General features: G+C 50.2%; 1 protein-coding gene across 2 annotated transcripts in view; it reads right to left on the reverse strand.

Annotated features, from left to right (window-relative positions):
* SEMA5B (semaphorin 5B) overlaps positions 1–23,064 on the reverse strand; it is a 119,253-nt gene that overhangs the window by 34,763 nt on the left and 61,426 nt on the right. For both annotated transcript variants that reach the window (XM_042956401.1, XM_042956399.1), the window contains exons 2-3: positions 5,549–5,749; positions 292–391 (exon numbers count right to left, since the gene is read on the reverse strand). In XM_042956401.1, coding sequence (XP_042812335.1) covers positions 292–391; positions 5,549–5,702 — 254 coding nt within the window. In that variant the 5' untranslated portion in view covers positions 5,703–5,749. The remainder of the gene's footprint in view (positions 1–291; positions 392–5,548; positions 5,750–23,064) is intronic.

Consider the following 23,064-nt stretch of genomic DNA (forward strand, 5'->3'; position numbering starts at 1 on the left):
AGGAAGCAGGGTAGGGACGCGGGGTAGAAGGTGGCCAGCAGGTGTTCCTGCTCTTGAAAACTACCAGCCACGGAATCTGGGGGTCTACAGGTCACCCTCCTCCCCGCCTTGCTCCAACTAATGCTTCCTCTTGTGGGAGACAGACATTCAGATACAGAGAGGGCCTGGCAGAGAGGAACACGGGCCCAGGATGAGGGCCTGCCCATAGCGGGCTCATCCCAAATGATATTCCCTCCATCCAATCCTAAGCACACTACCCCTCGTGGCACCAACCCTCCTGCACCTCGTTACCTGGCTCCCACGATGAGCTGGTTCCTGGAGGGATCCAGAGCAAGCTGGGAGAAGTCTCGGGCTCCAGGGTAGGTGAAGTTGAAGACCCACGGCTTCAGATCTGGTGGAGGGAGAGGCAAGCATTCCAGTTACTGTTGGACCAGCTGTGCCAGCACTGGACCCCACAATGAAAGGGCGAACATCAGCGAGCGGTGAGGTGGAAGCAGACTTGGCACCCCCTAAACCTGGGTTCCACTTGGCCCCTCTGTGAGCAGCCAGCTGGGGGAGAGGGGGTGGGGGTGTCGCCACTGTTCCTGCTATGTCCGCTATCTCAGAGAAGGGCTCCACCTAACCCCTAGCTGCCCAAAGGGAAAACTGTAATCATCCTTCCCTCCCCTAAACCCTCACCAGCACTTAAAAACACTCAGAAATCTTGTCTGTCCCACTTCCAAGAAATCCATCCCTTTTGCCCTCTGTACCCTACCCCCATCCAAGCTAGTATCATCTCTTGCCTGGCCTGGTGCCAGGAGCATCCTATCTAGCCTGGCCTCCACTCCTGTCCCTCTGGTCGGTCCATTTCCTACATAGCAACCAGAGCGATCTTTCTAAAATGCAAATCTGGTTTTGTTGTTCTGCAGCTTAGAACCCTTTAATAGCTCCCAGTTGACCCCAGGAAAAGTCTCAACTCCTATGAAGGCCTTTGGGCTCTGCACTGTCTTCCCAGTTTGGATGCCTGGCACATTAATTATTTAGTGCCACAGAAAGAATCATACTTCATATTTTACATTTCCCCTCAAACTACCGCTCCAGCCATACTAAACTAGAACACTGTGCAGATCTATCCCACCAGAGCCTGCAAACTTTGCCTTTCTGTTCTCCCTCAGTAGAACAGTTCCTGTTCAGCCCCATCCCCACCCTACCTCCTCCAAGAACCCTTTCCTGACTCCCGAAAGCCTGGGTGAAGCCTCTACTTTACTGCCATCAAAGCCCCCATATTGCTGGGTGTATATCCCCCTTGTTTTCCCTGGGGGGTAGGGAAGCCCTTGCTTCTTAGATCTCTAGGCTGTGTCCAGCACCTGGAAGGAATTGAGTAAATGCAGGATCAATCCACAATTCCCATCTGTACAAGAAGAACCAAGTTTTCAAACAAGCTTCCCTGGAGGTGGGAAACAGAAGGTGGGTTTATCCCTGTCTATCCCTGTCTCCAAGGAAGGAGCTTCCCAGCCGAGGCCAAAGTCTTCCATGGAGATTGGTGGGCAGAGAGGAGATCTCACAGCCCTCTGGATGGATGGGGCAGTGGTCTGTGGGAGGTACGCCTGGGGAAGGTACATCAGGGTACGCTGGCCTTCCCTCTCTCCCTTCCACTGGAGACCCACTTCTCCCATCCTGGTCCAGAACCCCTTAATAGCACTCCTCAGCCTCTGCCTCATAGATGGGAGAGAACTGACCAATAACGAGAGAGCCAGAGAACCATGGGGCAGAGAACTTTCATGTCAATGGAGATAAAGATGAGGGGGGAATGTGAGGCCCGGTGCTTTCTCCCCACAGTCTATTAGCAACTGGCTCACAGAAGGCCCAGAGAAGTGCGTGCGTGCATGTGTGTGTGTGTGTAATCCAGGGGAAATAAATCATTGCTCATTATCCCTCCACTACAGAGTAAAAGCAGCCCTTCATTTCTGCACGACAAGCAAACACTTAATCGCTCCCTGGAGAACTTGAGGTTTTGTGAGTTGGATGTTTTTCAGAAAACTGTGATATGCATGATTAAAAAAAAGAAGAAGAAAGAAATTCTACAGCAAAATGTAGCAAACCCCTTGGGTCTGCCTCTGTCCTCAGCAGGGGACTATAGGTTAGCAAGAATTACCGTGAAGTTGCAATGGCATTTGGGCAATATCGGTATAAGAAGTGGATCAGGAGTCGGGTAAGCTGGATTTTTAGTTGACCTCAGGGCCACACTCAGAAATCCTGGTAGAATAGTATACTACTTTATAGACTAAGCCAAGGACTCTCCTCCAGGAAGACTTCCTGGATCACAACCTCTCCACCCTGATTTTATTTTGTTCCATATTCTCTCTACCTTGTCTATTCTGTTCACAGTGTATTTTTTTGTCACTCTGAATGTGCTCAAGCCTGTTTTCTGTGGTGGGGGTGGGGAAGATATGGAGGGCTTGCCTGTCACCATCAGATGAGTGCTCCCCAACGGTAGCAACTGAGTCACCCTTTAGTTCCTTTTGTCCCCTCCGACAGGGGTCTTCCAGATGTGGGCAGCTGAACAGGGGAAGGGGTGGCATGACTGGTGTGCAGCAAACCAGGAGAAACTCCATGTGGGGGCTTCTCAGCTCAGTCTTCACTCAGGCCCTTCCCTGGGGCAGGGAAGGGAAAGGAAGACGAAACAGGGTAGGAGATGTGAAGACAATGGGAGGCAGGGGCAGAGGAAGGAGTGGAGGGTGACGGCCGCTTCCAGTTTCTTGTAACTGACAAGGGCAAGGGGAAAGGGGCGAGGGGGGAGAGAGGCAGGCGGGTGCAGCACGCTGATCTTGGGGGAGCTGTCTTGGGAAAGGAGCCAGCTTCCTCTTATTAAACAGGCAAACAGGACCAGAGGGAAACCTGTCTTTAAAACACCAAGCACGTTCTGAGCTCCGTGTGCAGGGAAGGCTTTGGACGGCGACTTTACGAGAAAAATGACATTCTCCATGACGCGCCTGTGATTTTAATTATAGTCAATTCAATTACCCAGTTTGTGGATTAACCACTGTCAGTGTTAACTCCATCCTGGCTTCTCCCTGCCTCCTAGAAATTCCATGCCGTGGCAGAAGGAATAACGTGCAGGCCAAAGAGAGACACAGGTGGGCCCCCCTTAAAAGAAGGAGAAAATTCAACCTTACAAGATGGAAAAACGCCTGCCAGACTCTGCAACTGGCAGGTCCTCTAGGGTATTTAGGGGTTATTCACAGATCAGCCAGATGTCAGGGGAGAAGGCAACTCACAGCTACCGAGTTGGAAGCCTACTGATCAGTCAGAAATAAAATGTAACATCTGAGGGGATCCTGGAAGCTGGGGGTTGGCACTGGGCTGGGTTATATGGCAACCTCTCTGGAACGGCAGCATCACCCAGAACACAGTTCCCAACATGAATTGAGTCCCTGGTGTGTGCTCACCAGTACTAAAGGGTGTGGGGAGACAAGAGGACCAGTCCTAGTGCAGGACCAACTGCACTGGCAGACCAAAGGGAATGATCTTTAAGGAACAACAAGAGATACTCGAGTACCCAGAGGAAACTCTTACCTCTGAAGTCCCACAGCATCTAGCCCTGTCCTTGGTTCAAGTAGGGCCCAATAACAATTTGGTGAATGGATAGGAAAATCCAAAGCTGTCAGAACGGAGACCCAGGTGAGTGGAGGGGAGGCCAGGAGGGCTGGGGAGGAAAAGTAGAGATGATGCCACACTCTAGGGCTGTCAGTCTAGGATGACGGACATCTCTGCTTGCTGGGGCTAAGGGGATTCCTTAGTTACTCCATGACAATCTGAGCCTCATTCCTCCATTCTGAAAGAGGGTGGGGAAGGAGGTTATTTCATTCAAGTAATATACACCTTAAGATAAAAAATGGTGGGAATAAAGCCAGGCATTCAAGGAACACATCTTCCACCTGTCCATTACCCCTACCCCCCTATCTAGTTTGCCCCAGTACAGACCAGCCTGGCTGGGGGACAGAAATTCTCTTGCTCTCCTTCCGTTGTACCTGCCCCAAGAATCCACCAGGCCAACAGTGGCCTCCAGCAAAGCCCCTCAGAGGAAATGGTTCATTAGGAGTTGCCATGGGGCATCCAAGGTGAGGATAGCCCTGAGAGTCCTGCTCCTTCTGTCCCGCACTTGGTCCTTCCCTTCAGTGACAGCCACCAGCATGCTGGGAGCCATCAGAAGTCTGAGAGTGTACGCGTGTTTTGTAGGCTTAAGGACATTGCTAATTTACTTTAATCCACTTAAGCCTTCAAAGCCTTGGATCCCAGCTCAAACAAGACAGCACTGAGAAGACAGCTGCAAATTCTCCTCCCTGAGGCAGGAGCCAGCCCACAGCTGGGAATCCCACACTTCCCAGCCGCCCCAGCCTCCCCACCTTGCTAACCCCAACACCTATCCATACCACCCCTCCTATCCCCCAAATCCCATGCCAGCCTCGCACTCGGGCATTTATTTTTCTGCTCTGGTTTCCATCTCTGCCCTCTCGATTAGCTGTGTGGAATCCCGAGGACGGCTCCTCACCCTCCTGCCCGTGGCACCTAGAAGGTGGAGCCCCGATCGCTCTGCCACGGGGAGTAGAAAGAGCACTGGGTGCCCAATGTGAAGGCCCGCCTCTGACAAGTCTCTCCCACCCTCTACACCTCAGCCCTCCCATTTGTAAAGGGAGGTGACAGTCCTTGCCTTGCCTCCTTGCAGGGTCCTTGTGATGAGGAAATAGGGCAGGTGTCTATCAGACTTAAGAACCTGGGGACCTCTGAAGCTACATCCGCAGATCCCAGTGTGAGCTGCCATGCAGGTGACGGATTCGGAAGTGCTGATGTGGCCCTAGCACCACCAGGGAGCCCCAAACTGGCCAACAGGTCATGGGAAAACATCCTGCATGTTCTGGTGTTTATGTTTTGTTTTGGTTTTCGATTATCATCGACTGTATGTATTAATTTTAGAAACCCTTATTGAGAATTTATAGGCCTCTCAGAATACGCCCAGTGATTCACAAATCCCAGTTTGGGAAACACTTTAACAGGACACTCTCATGCCCTCCCTTGACAGACAGAGGGAGTTATCAGTCACCAAGGACCCGTTTCCCTGTGGGTTCCCAGGGCCCTGAAGACAGGCATCTGCAACCATCTTAGAGCAGAAGGAAGCCTTCCAGAGATTTCCAGGCACCTCCTAAGGAGTGAGTCATCTTCATTCTGGCCCCCCCAACGAAGCTAAGAAATACTCATGCTTCCAGAAGAGCTAGAGCTGAGATGGCCGATGAACCCTTGTCCACTCTACCCAGAGTACCCACAACCCCTCCTCCTAGCAGGAATGCCAGAGCAAGGTGCCCTCCTCCTCCAGGTAAACATGGATGGAAGGCTTAAATAAATTGGAGACTAAAATCAGACCCCTACAGCCCATGGCTACTCATCCTTCTAACATTTATCCCTAGGGGAACATCCCAGGACTTCCAACATCAAAGAGACCCTGCTGAGTTCAGACCTAAGTCCTTCAAGGCACAGCCATTGCAAAAAGGACCGAGTGGGAAGTGGCTCTCACCTGCAAAGGCCACAGTAGGGTGTTCCCTCAGGGTGCACAGCTGCTGCTCACTGCTAGGTTCAGTGACGACATCCTGGGAGCTGGACAGGTGGAACACCAGCAGTGTGAGGCTGGGCGGCAACAGGGTGACAGCCAGGGGTCCCAGGAACACCATCGTTGAGCCCCTCTGCAGTCCTAGCTCCGGAGGCAGGCAGGTAAGGTCTGCAATGCAAACATTGACTCTCACCACAAGCTCCCTCAGCAAGGCCCACTTCTCCCAGTTTCCTCCATGGTTGTTGGCAGGCCCATGGGCTGTGTTTGCTTGTTTAAATACATTTACATTTTACCTATGTTACTTATAGTTTACTCTGCTCTAGTAACACAGAGTTATGGATCATATCTGGAGAGCTAATTTCCCTTGCAATGGTATTCTGGATAAAACTGACAAATTATAGAGCTTTTTCTATTATGATCCCAAATGGCGTAAAATTAGTTTTAATGATAAAGGCGGTATCTAGGGATCTTAATAAGTGGAGCTAGGACACGTGGGTAGCCATTTGTAAAAAGATAAATTTGGATCCATAACCCACACCTTGTACTAGGAAAAATTCCTACTGGATAAAAGATTTAGGTGTTAAGAATAAAACCATAAAAATACTAGAAGAAAATGCGGGCAGAATTCTTTATAATTTTGGAATAAAGAACCGGGACTCAAAATCCAGAAGCTATTAAAGAAAAGATTGACATATTTAACTACATAAAACTTCAAACTTCTGCATGCCCCCCACCCCCCGCAAACAAACACCAAACAAAATCAAAAGGCAAATGACAAACTGGAAAAAAACATTTGCATTACATATCACAGACAAGGGGCTAATATTCCTAATGTATAAATAATTCCTGGGAATCAAGAGGAAAAAGGTCAATAATACAGTACAAAATAGGCAAAGAATATATGTACAAGTAGGGCTTAAAGATATGAATGACACTGGAGCACCTGGGTGGCTCAGTTGTTAAGTATCCGACTCTTTTTTTTTTTTTTTGTAACATTTATTTATTTTTGAGAGAGAGAGAGAGAGAGAGAGACAGTGTGAGTGAGGGAGAGGCAGAGAGAAGGAGACACAGAATCCGAAGCAGGCTCCAGGCTCTGAGCTGTCAGCACAGAGCCTGACACAGGGCTCAAACCCACGAGCCATGAGATCATGACCTGAGCTGAAGTTGGACACTCAAGGCACTGAGCCACCCAGGTGCCTCAAGCATCTGACTCTTGATTTTAGCTCGGGTCATGATCTCAGAGTCATGAGATCTAGCCCTGCAGCCAGTTCGGTGTGGATGGAGCCTGCTTAAGATTCTCTCTGTCCCTCTCTCTCTGCCCCTCCACTGCTTGTGCATGTGTGCATGCGTTCTCTCTCTCTCTCTGTAAATAAATAAATACTTTAATTAATTAAGACGCTATTTTCACTCACAATAAGAACAATGCAGATTAAAACCTAGACTGAGCTACTACTGTTCACCTATGAGTTTAGCAAAATTCCAAGACAGATGACACTCTCGGCGAGGCTGTGGGGAAGGGGGCACTCTCATATACCGTCGTGCAACAATGGTACAAGCCCTATGGAGAGGAATCTGGCAAAACGACAGAGGCATGTACCTTTTGATCTAATTTCTGGGAGTCTTAACCAGTGCTACTCAAAGTGCGGTCCGCAGATCAGTGTCAAATCCACAAACTGTGACAACTTCGTCGTAAGATAAATGCAGAAACTTGAGAGTGTTTAAAAATCTTTATAGTAATGTGACAGAGTAATTTTTATGTCTATTGGATCTAATAAAATTTGGAGGTTTGTATTTTTCATAGCTTTTTTGTCAATTCACTTCTCCAGTAATTCACTTTTATTGAATTTTATGTAAGTATCCATCTGCGACAGATTGTAAATTGAAATGTAAAACCTGCTCCTTCACCAGAGATAGTTGAGAAGCAAAAATAGACTAAACAGGCACCTGTACATGTGCCAGGTGATTTATGCACAAGATTACTCCTTGGGGGCATTCTTTGAAGTAACAGAAGACAGGAAACAACCAAACACCTAGCAACTGGAGACTGCTTGAATACGCGAGGGTGTATTTGTGTAACGGAATACTACACAGCTCTAGAAAAGAATGGGGATTTTTCCCTAGATTTCGATATGGAGAAATCTCCAGGTATAGTGACTGGAAAAAACCCAATGCAGAACAGGGTATTAGCTTGATACCTTTTGTGTAAAAAAGAAGGTGGAAATAAGAATACATATTTATAATTGCTGGTATGAGCATTAACAGACACTGGAAAAATAAACCCAAACTAATTTTAAATCAGGCTACCTATAAATAGCAAAATCATGACAGATGCTCCTTAATATATACCTTAAAAAATTTTTTTACATTTATTTATGTTTGAGAGACAGAGCACTAGTGGGGGATGAGGGGGGAGAGAGAGAGAGAGAGAGAGAGAGAGAGAGAGCAGGAGACACAGAATCCAAAGCAGGCTCCAAGCTCTGAGAGGTCAGCACAGAGCTCGATGCAGGGCTCAAACTCACAGACCATCAGATCATGACCTGAGCCGAAGTTGGACGCTTAATTGACTGAGCCACCCAGGTGCCCCAATATATATACCTTTTTATATTATTTTCACTTTTGATTATTAAATGTTTAATATCACCCATTCAATAAAAACCTCAAAAACTTTTTATTTTTTTAAAGTTTATTTATTTTGAGGTGGGGGTGGGGAAGAGAGTAGGAGAGGGGCAGAGAGAGAGGGAGCCAGAAAATCCCAAGTAGGCTTTGCGCTGTCAGCTCAGAGTCAGATTCGGGGCTCGAACTCACAAACCCAGACTAGTTTTGGTTCCCTAAAACTTCGAATATGGGGCAGCACAACACTTCCTCTGGAGCTTGACTCAGACACTCTGAATCAGCTCCCACCTCCCTCCTTTCCTGGCCCATCCAACGTGTCACCCACCAAGCCTTGCTGACATCACATCCCTCACAGGTCCCTAACCCACCGATAGACCTCCTTGGTGACACTGTCGTCATCTGTGAAATAAAAGGTTGGACTAGATCAGGGATTCCCTGCTGGAGGTGGGGACAAATCAGAACCCCTTCCACTGGAGGTGGGGTCCTGGGACCAGCAGGTGAGTGATTCCAAAGATGACTGTGACAAACCTCTGCAGGGACTAGGGGCCCCTAGGGTTCCTTTCCTCTCGAACACCCTTTGCTCCTAACCCCTCCTCTCTTCCTTTCCTACCACCACTACCTTACTCTAGGTCTGGAAAATGAGAATAGGATGACTGTCTTCTTGTCTGTTTCCTCACACCTGTGTGAGATGGGGTAACTCCTGTCATCGTGTTGCTGAGAGGCTTTGAGGAAATACCCCAGTGACTATGCAGATGGTGCACCTGGACGAGCTCCCTTCTCCCTTACCTGGCCTCATCCTGGATCACAGGGGGCCTTAGTCTCTGGAGCACCTCTTGGTCCCCTCAGCCTCAGGTTCAAATGTGGAATTCTCTGTCCCTCCCCAGGAGAGGTTGGACACCCCTGCTAGTGGAAACCCTCTGGGAGGGAGCTTTGGCCCAGACATCCTCCCTGGAGTGACTTTCACATGGCCGCTCACGTGGCATTATTCCTGAGAGCTAAACTGGGTCTTTCCTGCTGCATGGGGCTGGCACTGCTATGGAATTTCCTCTTGCCCTTTGACACTTGTGCTGGATGCTTTCTATTTGTCCCTCTACTCTGTCCCTCCTCCGTGCTCAGTGCCTGGGCTGCAACAGGGGACTCCTTCCCTCTGTTTGGTCAGTGGGGACACTGGCGGAAGATGGGAGGAATGGGAGAGAGAGGAGGCAGCTGGGTGAGCAGCCACATCCCCCCACAGAAGGTCAGAGTTAAGCTCCCCCCTCCTCTCTTTGCCTGGGGTGGTGCCAGCCCCTCATTATCGGCGGCAGGGTAGAGCCCAGTGAGCAGTCCCATATGGCTCCCAAACCCCTTCCCACACCTTCGTAAATAGTTCCTTTATTAAACTGCCCTCCCATTTCCCAGTTTGAGTGTGCCATCTGTTTCCGGGGGGGGGGGGACCCTGACTGATATAACATCTCATTGGTGATATTCGATGCCTATGCAAATATCATCTTTTTAGACCTTAGCTGGGGCTTTTCCTCCATCGGCCATCAGCCCTTCATCTGAGGCAGTGTGACAGCCACCCTCCCTCCCCTCATTATTCCCAAGCCTCCCCTGGCCCTTCCTTCCCCCAGGAGCCAGGCCTTAAAGTACCTAATTTCCACAGCAGAAGCTCCACTCACATTATGGTTTTTATGTAAATATGTCCTCCAAGTCCCTCCGGAATCAATAATTACTAGATTACCATCACCTGGTCCACCTGGGCCCCAGCACAGCATGCCTGCTCTTTAAGGAGAAGGGAAGGGAAGGGAACGCAGCATGTGGATGGGGGTGGGGAAGGACTGGGGGCAGGACCTAGATCCAGATCTGCTCCACTCAGGTGAGGGAGGAAAAAGGAATAGAGAGCCAGAGCAGTGGATGGACATGTACACAGCACACCGACCATAAAGCCCCCAGAGAGAGACAGACTGAAGGCTAAGCAGGAAGAAGATAGGAACAGCCTTTATTCAGATGAGCATTCCAGTCCTTAGGGATGCAAGTATGGGCCAAGGTGCTGACTTCGGGGATCCCATGGGGGCACACGCACAGGCCTATTTTGCCATCACCTTCAAGGACGCCTTCTGTCCTTAGTAAGGAAGCCAGTAGACCCTAAGAGGGGTACAAAGGAAGGAGAGAAGCAGGGCACCGAGGAGTGGGGCTGGGGTGTGGGGTGCTGGTGGTCAAGGCAGAGCTCGATGAGCCAGGGCTTGCGGCTTAGCAAATGTCAGCAAAAGTCAAGGGCGCCATACTGAAAAAAGGAGAATGGTCAATCCCCACATCACTGACTGTTACAGGACTGGTCTTTGTGAGCAGAGTTCTAGATAGTTGGGTGGGGGGTGAATTTCTAGCTCCCGAGAATCCCCCTTCTTTGGAAATTATCTCCCCCCTCCCTCCACAGGTCAAAGGGGTAGGCCCCCGCAGCCTTACATATGCCTATCCCCACTCCACCATAGCTGCGTGCACCAAGGATAGTCATGTCAAAACAGACCAATCAGATGTTCTCTCATGGCAATGTGGGGCTGTAACCCCCATCCAACCCCCAGGGTCAAGTCAAGTCAGTGTTGTAGAGGAACCTGGAACAAGCAACATGGGCCCTGTGGGGTGGCCATCTTTTACCTGTCATGTGGGCTGAGAAGGGGAGCAGAGGCAGTCTGAAGACAGAGAGCCAGGACAGGAGACAGACAGCAGAGCCTCTCTGGGATGCTAACAGACTCCCAATTCTAGCCCTTTCCTGAGGCCTGACTACTTTCTACTACCACGAGCCATCAGCCGACTTCCTGGATCCTTGTAATAAAATCTCCCATTTTCTCTTAAGCCAGCCAGAGTTGTGTCAGACCAGGAGTTGCCTGCACAGTATTGCCTCCTTGGTGCCCATTCTCACCGCCTCCTTCCTAAAGGAGCTTCTGCGTCGGTGGGGGTTAGGGGGAAAGGTACCCTGCTCAAAGCCATCCAGACAGGGGTGGCCAGTGAGATGTGTGAGGAAGTCATCGGTAGGGCTTGTGGGGAAGCTCTCTAAGAGGGCTTTCCTTCTCCCAGAGCGGCCGGTAGCTAGGATGGATGATGCTACATTACTTAGCATCCCTTAGCCTTGTGATCCAGACTGTGGTGCAGAAAGATAGGTGGGATCTGGGAGATTGATGATAGAATCAGGCAGCTCTGGTCTGCCCTCCTCCAGACTTCTTTCTGTGATGTTTGCTCATCATACTTCTGTGCCTGTTTCCTTGTCTGTAAAATGGGGAGAATAACACCTACTGCAGAGAGGTGTTATGAAGACTGAATGAGTTATTTTGTCTAACAGGCTTAGAGCAGCAGCTACCCCAAGGTACACAGCATGGGATACACAACCTATCCCATACAGCTTGGGTTTTCATTCTTATACCCAAATATGCCTATGACAAACAGGAATTTCTATTTGTAGTATATTTGTCTGATCTGACACTAAAATAATCCGGGAGTTTCTCCGCCGGCAGTGCGTAGCAGAGGCCTCTCGATCTTCCTGAGGGCTGTAGTTACCACAGCAAGTCCTGAGCTCAGGAGGCCACCAGGTCTCTACAGATCTTAGTTCTGTCACCTATAAATTGGGCTAATATTTCCCTGCCTTGGAACTATGTCTGGCACAAGTAGGCCCTTTATGAAATCCACCTGTAAAAATGTATTCGTGTACATAAAACACTCCCTAGTCACTGAAATGTCTTCCCAGATTCATCCATTCAGTCGTTTATACAATACTTCACTGAGCATTTGCTGAACACCTACTATGTGCTGGTTCTGGTACAGATGGGGGAAATGAGGGATGGGGGAACACTCCTTGAAAAAGTATGGTCCCTGCCTTCAGGGAGCTTACAGTTTAATAGAAGAGAGGAGACAGTTCTCCAAGGAACAATATATCACAAGGCAGACACAGTGAGCTGGGGCCTGGACAGGTAAGGGAGCACAGAAAGCCTGTGCTTCATCCTGTCGTGGAGCCACGTGGCACTGGCACTGTGTGGTAGGGTGCTCTAGGAGTGGGGAAAAAGGGAGACGTAGCAGCAGCCGACTCCTGCTATTTTGGGAAAGCTTCAGTGATAAGGAAAGCATTTTCCTAAATCATTGGCCAGAGCTTCCATTGCTTTCTCTCTCGCTGCTGCCCCAATTCCCTGTGGTCCTCGATATGGGGTCACTCCGATGACACTGGGAGGCATGTGATGCATGTGCTTGTGTGTGAGAGAGGACGCACACCCACACATGCACCCCCCTGAGGACTCCTCGCCTTCCATGGGACTCCTCCAGGGCTTACTTTCCCAGCACAGACAGTGGGAGGAGGATTAGCTGCAACCGGGGGAGGGGATGAAATTGCTGAGTGCAAAGGAGAGAAAGCAAGAGAAGGATGGAGGGCCAGGGCCAGGCCTGCTGGAAGGCCCAGTTACACAAGGACCTTTGCTCTTCTCTCTGGGGCAAAGGAAGAGGGAAACAGGGGTGGAATGTGTGTGTGTGTGTGTGTGTGTGTGTGTGTGCGCGTGTGTGTGTGTGTGTGTGTGTATGTGTTATGAGAGAGAGAGAGAGAGAGCGGGCTGAATCCCCTCCAAAAGCCCAAAGCAGACTGTGCTGCTTGCTGGAGCGCTGACTGCCCAGACCTTCCTGCAGCGGGAAGAAGCTGAACTACTGCACTGGAGACCATCTTCATTCATCAAGCCATTCAGTGCCGGGAGGAACAAAGGGGTCCCAGTGTCCGGCAGGTTACAGTCCTACAAAGGAGATGGAGGCCTGAGTGCAAGATGAGCAGGAAGCAGATGACGAGGGGGGCCTGAGACAGGTGCAAGGTGACCTGGGAAAGGGAGAGAGAGGAATGCCAGGGGCCGGAGGTCTAAGATGCCTCCTGCAGAAGGGAGAACTCAAATAGGGCCTTGAAGGAAAGAAGGTGGGAGCTTCCCCGGCCATCACGGGCAAAGAGCATTCCAGAACGATGGAATGGCAAACAGCACAGGCAAAGACTTGGCCCTGGACCATCCTCACATAATCTAGCAAGGCTGGAGAACGGGGCAGAGGGAGCTGAGTCTGGAGAGGAAGACCAAGGCCAAATCATGGCGAGACTAAACCTAAAGCGTTGCGAGATTTCCTTCTGCTGAAACAGAGGACTAGTTAGTGGCTGGGGCAGTGGAAGGATGTGCTCACATCTGTGCTTTGGGAAGTTGGGTGTCAGTGGACAGTGACAGCAATAGGTTAAAGCAGCCATCAGTCTGCAGGACAACTCAGAGAATGGAAGTGGGTGTGCCTCTTGCTCCAAGAGACTTGAGCCCCACGCCTGGAGCACGGCACATCTCAGCTCCACCTGCTCCCCGCAGGGGACATATCAGCTAAACTGCAGGCAGTGGCCCTGCAAAAAGGCTGGGAGTGACTGAGGGATCAGGTAGGAGAGGGTGTGTCATAGGGATGAGTCAAAGGGGAAGACCACTCAAATTGCTACTGCCAGGGGGTCCTCTCCAGAGAGACCAGGGACCTCTTTCCTTTTGATTGATAAAAAGAGTAATTGGAAAGGAAAAGACAACCTACAACCCTAAAGATAAGGGCTTAAATAAGCATGGTTGCTGTGTATAGAGAAGTGCCAGGTACTGTGCTAAGCTCTTTCCCTGTAAGACCTCATGGCATTTTGGCAAGAAAGCTGAGAGATGCCCTTGTAATCATCGTTCGAAGATCATCATTCATAGCTGATATGAAGAAACAGAGGTTAGCCAGGCTGAGGACCATGCCCCAGGTCCTAGTGCCAGTTAATAACTGAGTAGGGATTTGAACCTGAGACTGTCTGCTGTAGACACAGGCCACTACACACACAGTGTCCTCCCTGGAGGAGAACTGGCCTCAGCCCTCTTGGCACCTTCCAGAGCCCTAACTCCATGCACTCTCCAAGCAGCCTTCAGAATTTAATTTGGTTTCCTGAGTTGGCTTCCCAACCAGGGAGAGCACTTTCTGGCTATAAATTATTAAACTGACTTCCTGCTGCAAATCAGTCTCCTGTGAGTTTGGGCTGTGGGAGCCAGTTTTCCAGGTCTTGAGCGGCTATGGAGAAGGAAATTCCAGAGGTTGCCTACAGACAGGGCAGAATCCAGACCCCAGCCAGAGCACTGACAGCCACAGCCCACCCCCCAGCACAGGCTGTACAGCTAGGGGCCAGGGTGGGTGGGAGAGAATGAGACGCTTCTGTTTGTCCCCACCTCAAGCTCAGCCCAGGAGCCCTTGAGTACCTTCCAGGAAGGGTGCACTGCTGCTCCTCCTTCCCGGCCCCTCCCTTCTTGCCACCATTCAAAGTCCCCACTTGGCTGCCTGCCTGGGAAAGAGGGAGAAAAAGAGAAGGAAAAGAAAAGAAGAGGAAACAGGGGGAAACCAAGAGCAGGAAAGAATGCATTCTGTCTGCGGTTTGGTAAGGAGGGGAAGGCGCGGGGGTGCCCCTCACTCCCCCACGGGGGCCACCGATGCCATCTTCCCACCCACCCATCACTCACCACTTGGGGGGCAAAGTTTAGCCAGGCTCAGCACAAAGATAAAATTGAGATGCAGATTCCTTCCCATTGCTCTGAATAGAGCAGATTGGATACGGATTTTCCTCTTTTCTTCCCATTTAGACCATCTGGGCGACTGGGGCCCAGAGGGAAGGGTTGGGACCAGGTGGGGGAGGGACAGAGGCTCGGAAAAACTTAGCACTTTTCAGCTCTGGAACCTGGGAGTGGGGGTGGGGATGCTCCCCCTGTCCCAGGTCAAGTTCACTCCCTGCCTTTGCACCATGCTCTTTGCTCTCTGGCCAGGCCAGGCCCTGCTTGGGTTCTCCTCTCCTCTGTCTGTTCCTAGCAAACTCCAGGTTGTGCATTTGCCCTATCAGCGTTGGGCAGTCCTTGCCATCCCACCCACATCCTCCCAACTGCAGTGAGACCCAGGGGGAAGATAAAAGGAAAAGGGTGATCATAAAAAGTTAAACAGGAAGGGCTCTTGAAGATCATTTAGTTCAACCCCATATTTTACAGATGAGGAAACTGAGGCTTGGGGGAGCGTATCTAGCTCAAGGTTGGGCAGGGAGGTGGTGGGAGATCCAAAACTAAGTAAATAGCAACAACAGAGACATGTTTTCATACATCAGGTGGTATTCTTTTTTAAAAAAATTTTTTACTGTTTTATTTTATTTTTTTTGAAAGACAGAGAGAGACAGAGTGCTAGCAGGGGAGAGGCAGAGAGAGAGGGAGACACAGAATCAAAAGCAAGCTCCAGGCTCTGAGCTGTCAGCACAGGGCCTGATGCGGGGCTCCAGCCCAAGATCATGACCTGAGCTGAAGTAGGACGCTCAACTGACTGAGCCACCCAGGCGACCCTCAGGTGGTATTCTATGCTTGTTATGCCATTTAATCCACACAATAACCCTGTGAGGCACATACTATTATCATACCCATTTCATAGACAGGGAAACTGAGGCATCAACCAGTTAAGTAGCTTGCATACGGTCAAACTGGTATCCAGATCCAAACCCAGGCAGTCAGGCTCCAGAGCCTCTCCCTTACACAGTTTCAGTGCACCAGGCAGGAAAATGGCATTATTTGACATAGCTTCCGGAGCTTCTCACCAGGGCTCAGGCTGCTCCAGTGATCATTCGCAGATGGGAACCCTCTAATGCATTCAGTCATTCTGTATTTATAATCACGGAGCCTGGACTTGCTCCTGTGAACAAAGTATGTCCACACAAGGTAAGAATTGAAAACAGGAGTACAAAGGGAATGTTCACATTACTTGGGAAAGCAAGCAAACGTGAACCTCATGGGGGCAACTTTGTAGGAAACAACACGTGTGTGGAGGAAGCTGGACCAAACGCACAAAGAGAGAATGAGTGCAGAAGGGAGATGCCATGGGTTAGGCCCAGGACACTGCCTCACAGTTGCCACGCAGCTTAAGCAAAGCAGGGTGAATAAATGTTTGGTTCGTGCCTTGCACAGATAACTGTCCTGAATGGTGATAGTGGTCCCACAAAGGTAGTATGACAATGAGTAGGGATTCTTCCCCCAAACATTCTGTGATATTTTATTGTTTTTGCAAGGAAAAGGAAAACAAAGGAGACTTGCCTACTTTAATTGCTAGAATTAAATGCTAAGGATGTTGCCAAACACAAATCAAGCTTATCTATTCATTAGAGCAGCCTCCTTTTCCTCCTCCCCATGGGCAAGCTCTCTCTGTGGAAACATTTTGCTATCAGATACTCAGTTACTGCATAAAAGGAAAACTGCATTTGAAAACATGCCTACAGCTCAAAAATAGAAGGCAAATCCAGCTGAAGGCCTGGGCTTCCTCGGGGTTTCAATGACAGATTCACTTGCTCAACATAAACCTTTGCAAAGAGGGCCCGTCTCCACTCACTCTCCTGAGCATGGCTCTCCACACCCTGGGTGGTGCTGACGGTTGCACAGCAGTGTGAATGTATGGAAGACCACTGACCTGGACACTTAAAAATGGCTAAAATGGGTTGGTGGGAATGTAAAATGGCACAGCAGCTATGCAAAACAACATGGTGGTTCCTCAGTAAATTAAAAGTAGAAACGGGGCACCTGGGTGGCTCAGTCGGCTAAGCATCCGACCTCTGCTCAGGTCATGATCTCTCGATTTGTGAGTTCGAGCCCCACATCGGGCTCTGCGCTGACAGCTCAGAGCTTGGAGTCTGCTTTGGATTCCGTGTCCCAATCTCTCTGCTTCTCCCCCACTCTCGCTCCAGTCTCTCTCTGTCTCTCAAAAGTAAAATAAACGTAAAAACAATAGAATCATCATCTGATCCAGCAATTCCACTTTGGGTACACACCCCAAAGAACTGAAAGCAGGGACTGGAAAAGGTATTTGGACACCTATGTTCCCAGCAGCATTATTCACAACAGCCAAAAGGGGGAAGCAACCTAAGTGTCCACTGGCAGGCGAATCGATAAACAAGATGTGGTACATACATACAATGAAATATTATTCAGCCTAAAAAGGAAGGAAATTCTGACACATGCTGTGACGTGGATGAACTTGGAGGACCTTATGCAGAATAAAATAAGCCAGACACAAAAGGCCAAATATGTGATTCAACTTAGATGAGGTACCTAGAATGGGCAAATTCATAGACACAGGAAGTAGAGTAGTGGTTCCCAGGAACCAGGGAGAAGGGAAGATGGGGAGGTCATTATTTAATGGGTGCAGAGTTTCAGTTTGCAAGAGGAAAGAGAGCTGGAGACGGATGGTGGTAATGGTTGCACAACAATGTGAATGTACCAATACTACTGAGCTGTATACTTCAAAATGGCTAAGAAGGTAAGTCTTATCTTCTGTGTATGTTGACACAATTAAAAAAAAAAAAAAAAAGAACTCCTAAAATCCACTGGTCCAAGGAGGACCAGGAGATCCCAGGAGGTGAGCTACTGGCACACCTTACCCCTGAACTGAGTGAGAAGAGGCCCCCTACTGTCCATCCACAGCTTGGCTGTGTGGCTGAGACATCGAGCGGCTCGGGGATGAGGTGTGGGCAGCCAGAGATGGAGGGGAGCCATAGGGCACCCAAGAGACACAGGCCCCAGAACCAGCTGAAATCACTCAGCAAAAGGGGGAATTTTTGGGTGAGTCCATAAGCACGAGGTGAAGGAGGCAAAAGAGACAAGGTCAGGTGTGAGGTCAGACTGCTCCACAGACAGGGTGGTTGCCCCTGCACTTGCTTCCTGTTGCTGCTGAAACCAATTACTACAGACCTCATGGCCTCAGGCGACACATTTATTCTCTTACAGCTCTGTGGGTAACAAGTCCGACTTGGGTTCTGCTGGGCTAAAATCATGGTGTCAGTACGGCTGCCTGCCTTTCCAGAGGCCCTAGGGGAGAATCCATTTCCTTGCTTTTTCTAGCTTCTAGAGGCCTCCCATATTCCATCTCAGAGCCAGCAACACTGGCTCCCTTTACCCATTCGTCCATACTTACATCCCTCTCTATCAAAGCTGGGAAAGAGTCTCTGCTTTTTTTTTTCCTCTAAGGTTTATTCATTTTTGAGAGAGAGAGAGAGAGAGAGATAATAGAGCATGAGCAGGGGAGGGGTTGAGAGAGGGGGAGACACAGAATCCTTAGCAGGCTCCCGGCTCTCAGCTGTCAGTACAGAGCCCAACACGGGGCTCGAACCCACAAACCATGAGATCATGACCTGAAGCTGAAGTCAGAAACCCAACTGAGCCACCCAGGTGCCCCTTTAAAAAATTTTTTTAATGTTTATTTGTTTTTGAGACAGAGAGAAAGAGCACAAGCTGGGAGGGGCAGAGAGAGAGATGAAGACACAGAATCCAAAGCAGGCTCCAGGCTCCGAGCTGTCAGCACAGAGCCTGATGCGGAGCTCGAACTCACGAACCGAACCGTGAGATCGTGACCTGAGCAGAAGTTGGACGCTTAACCGACTGAGCCACCCAAGCACCCCAAGAGTCTCTGCTTTTCAGGCCCCCTGTGATTATGATGGGCCCACCTGGATAATCCAGGATGCTCTCCCCATCTCAGCATCCTCAGCTGAACCACATCTGCAAAGTCCCTTTTGCTGCGTAAGGTAACATACTCACAGGTTCCAGGGATAAGGACAAGGGTATCTTTAGTGGCCTACCACACCCGTCATACATATTCCCACCCAAGTGGTCACACGTGGCAAACATATCTAATGTCCAGAGACTGATCTGTGCCTGAATTTTGGAAGAAGGAAGAGCAGCAGCCAGTAAAGAGTCACGGGCAAGTCAGGGCCACACAGTCTGGGGGTGGGGGAGAGTGGTCAGGGGGTGTGATAGGAGAACCCTAGGGGGCAGGGAGAGGGGGCTACACATTGGACAGCACACACAGGGAAGGGGCACAGTGTGTCCCGTGGAAAAGAAGATGGTCACAAGATGAAAAGAGGAGGTCACGAGAAAGACTTTACAGGTGAACCGCACTTCAGACAAAGAAATTCTTGAATATTGGCACAAAAAGTTTTACCAAAGCATGATTATTCTTCACTTCCCAAAAGGATTTTCCAAAGCTTTCTTCAAGTAATGAGTTCCACTGTGTTCTTAAAATAGGATTTACACCCAATTTTTCAGTAACACATAAAGGGATGCTTGTAAATCTATTGAAATGAAGTGAGACCAGTAACATCTGCTGCCTTCTGTGCTGCTGGTGTCAGGGGGAGTGGGAAAGAGCTTCTGTTGGGGGTGACGGGCCCAGACTCCAGCCTGGACGGCCCCACCCCACGAAAGCCAGCCACTTAATCCTCATGGCAACATTCCCTCATTCTGCACATGGACGAAGCAGCGGCAGAGAGGTGACAGAAAGGACAGCCACAGGCTGGGGACTGGCCCCAGGCCTCTCTGACTCCACAGCCCCGTTCCTTCCGCCTCTCCCGAGAGAGGAGAGATTTTTGGGGTGGCAAGGAGTTGTGTGTCTGTGTTGGCTACAGAAGCTGTACCCCTCCTACATCCACACTCAGGGCTGCTGCTTACCTAGTGGGTCGTTTCCAGGATGATACTGCAACTTTCCAGTAGGGACAAAGCCTTTCATTCTAAAGTTATTAGAGAAAAGACTCTGGGTGGCCTGAAAAGGGTAGAACTCCCATGATGTAAATGCTTGATTTCACGCATCTTTGGGGAGCCAGCAAACACAGAGCGCCAGAGGAACAAGGGCTTTAGCCCCATTTCCCTCCCTTGGGCCATAGAGCTTGCTGGAAGTACCCCTTGGGCTTCAAAGCAAGTAATACAGAGGAAGGTGCCATAAAAATCTTGGACGCGATGCCTACTTCTCTGTCATTTCACTGTCCACGTTCTTCCCAACCTCTCAGTCGGCCCTAACTTTCATTTCTAGCTCTTTCTCCCAGATACGTGGTTCTCCAAGTTTCTATTCTCAATTCCCTCTTCTCTCACTCTGCTCCCAGGATGGTCTCAGCCCCCGCTCCCTCTTCCCAGTGTTCCCACCTGGACTCCAGCTCCCTCAGCTGCCCAGATCTCCAGCCCCTCTCTTCAAACGCCAGACCACACGGAGTGTGGTCACACTCCATCTCTACCTCAGGTCACACAGACATGTCCACTGCAGCCTGCCCCAAATTAATTTGTCACTTTTCTTCCTTAACTTACTCCTCCCATGTCCCCCATTTCTGTCAATGGAACTACAACCCCCCCCCCCCCGCCCCCCAAGGTATCCTGACTCACATCTCGGCATTCCCAGACTACCCCCTTCCTCATCTCCCATACCCAACCCATTGTCAAGTCCTGGGACTTGTGTCTCTGTAATGGATCCCAAACCCAGAAGTCCTCAGGGGCAGCAGGGACACGTGAGCGAGGTGGTGAGGGAGGGGGCAGTGGAGGATGGAAAGACACATACTCCATCTGGACAGGACAGCTGTGTCTCAGTTCCCTCTTCTCCAGCTGACTGTTGCCTTCTCAGGACATAGGGCTTGATCTGTCCATTAAAAAAATATATATTTATCTATTTTTGAGAGAGTACAAGCAGGGGAGGGGCAGAGAGAGAGGGACAGACGCGGACAGGCTGACAGCAACGAGCCCCATGTGGGGCTCAGACTCAAAAACCGCGAGATCATGACCTGAGCTGAAGTCAGATGCTCAACCGACCGAGCCACCCAGGTATCCCACATCTGCCCATTTTTAATTTTTTTTTCAACGTTTTTTATTTATTTTTGGGACAGAGAGAGACAGAGCATGAACGGGGGAAGGGCAGAGAGAGAGGGAGACACAGAATCGGAAACAGGCTCCAGGCTCCGAGCCATCAGCCCAGAGCCTGACGCGGGGCTCGAACTCACGGACCGCGAGGTCGTGACCTGGCTGAAGTCGGACGCTTAACCGACTGCGCCACCCAGGCGCCCCTCACATCTGCCCATTTTTAAAGAAAGTCTACACATCCATCTGGATTTATGTGAAATTCCCTTATTTTTATGTTTATTTATTTTGAAAGAGAGAGGGAGAGGGAGAGTAAGCACACGTGGGGGAGGGGTAAAGAGAAGGAGAGACAGAATCCCAGGCAGGCTCTGCACCATCAGCACAGAGCCTGATGCAGAGCTCAGACCCATGAGCCAAGAGATCGTGACCTGGGCTGAGATCAAGAGTGGGACGCTTAACTGACTGAGCCACTCAGGTGCCCTGAAATTCCCTTATTTTTAAATGGCGGCAAATACTTGCATTTTTCCAGTCCCTGTGTGCACCAGACAAAACAGGTCTGTGACCTCAGGGCTTCATCCTCTCTCCCACTATGACTTTCCTCTGTTCCCAACGCCAGTATGCCAGCATGTCCATGCTCCTCTCCTGGACAAGGGAACCCCCCCTCGGGACAAAGGAACCCCCTCCTGAGCCACTTTCTCCATATTCCCTCTGCTGGTCTCAGGCCCCCTGCACCAATATTGGCCTCTTCAGGTTTACAGAGATCAGTAAGGGTGAAGGAGACAGATAAGAGAAGGCTGATGCCACTCAGGGTAAGAGAGCCATTAATTAACAGAGTTAAACATCTGGTGTTTAATTAACACTTCCCCTGCTCTTTCATCCTCCCTCCCATTTTCCTTTCCCAAAGGGGCTCCACGGTGGGTAAAAGTAAAGTGAAAACCAGGAGGGCAGAAGGCAGATGCGGGGAATGGGGAGGTTGTGGCTGGCAGTGGGCCGGGGGTGGGGAGGAGGAGAGACGGTCTCCATGTGAGGAAGGGGAAAAGGACAGGCTAGAAAGAGGCAGGTTACGATTCAGCAGGGGGGGGGGCTCGGATCAGTACAAAAGTTTCTTGGGCAGGAGCTAGGGGCAGAAGCTCACCTCCCAGGTTTGTACAAGGAAGTCCACAGCTCTTCTTGCGGCAGCAACTAGTGACGTTCACTCCCCCATCATCCTCAGTGACACCCCACGTTGCAGAGTGGCCACGCTGCCAGCCCCGGGTAAGATGCTTTCCCAACTTGCATGCAGTGAGGTGGCTATGTGCAGGCAATTAGAAATAAACAGAAGTCAGCTGCAGATCCTGGGAAAGTGCTGCTTTCCTTATAAGAGAATAGAGTCAGCTGGCCCCTCCTGCCACCTTCCTGCCCCGCAGAGGAATGTGATGTCTTGAGCTATGGCAGCCACGTTGGCACAATGAGAGACAGGCCGAGAGAATCAGAGAATATCCTGATGCTGTTGAGCCAGGGAGCAAAGGCCAGCAGCTGCTGTCACCTCCGACCACCTTTGAGCGGTTAAATACGTCCTCATGTTTAAAGTTATTCTGGTGGTGTTCTCCGTCGCTTGCAGCCAAAAGCATTCCTAGGTGACACACTCCCTCCTCTAAAACCTCTTCTCTCTTGGGAGGGAACAAACCGACCACTTGCTTATGTAGAGTTGAGCGAAGTAAAGAGCAGACACTGCTGCTCAGCCTGGACTGCATAGGCCCAGGGATTAGGGACTGGAAAGATGACAGCAGTGTGGGCCATGTTTGCATGAGATGGTTTCAGGGGGAGCCCTCTCCCCACTGCCCTCCCAGAACCAAGCACAGAGCCTGCCATGTAATGGGAACTCAGCTGACACGTGTTGTGTGAATGAATGGATGAACGGACGGATGTGCCACTGCTTGGCACAGGTCTCCCAGTGACAACCAGCTGGCAGGAAGGGATTATTTAGCAGCTAGCTTGAATCTAGCCGATTCAAGACCCACCCTTCTCCAAGGCCAGCCTGGAGCACCTCTCACCTTCAGAAGACGCCCCCCCCCACATCCAGTTCCTATGATGCCCACCTAATCCTCTCAGTTGGCATTCGATCCAACCTCCCTCTTTGTTATATATCTGACTCCCTGGTTAGACTGAAAGAAAGCCCCTTAGGCAGATGCCACAATATTTTTAAAGTCCCCAGAAACTACCAGTGTCTTGAACACT

This window comes from Panthera tigris, chromosome C2, assembly GCF_018350195.1.
Source record: "Panthera tigris isolate Pti1 chromosome C2, P.tigris_Pti1_mat1.1, whole genome shotgun sequence".
Classification (NCBI taxonomy): domain Eukaryota; kingdom Metazoa; phylum Chordata; class Mammalia; order Carnivora; family Felidae; genus Panthera; species Panthera tigris.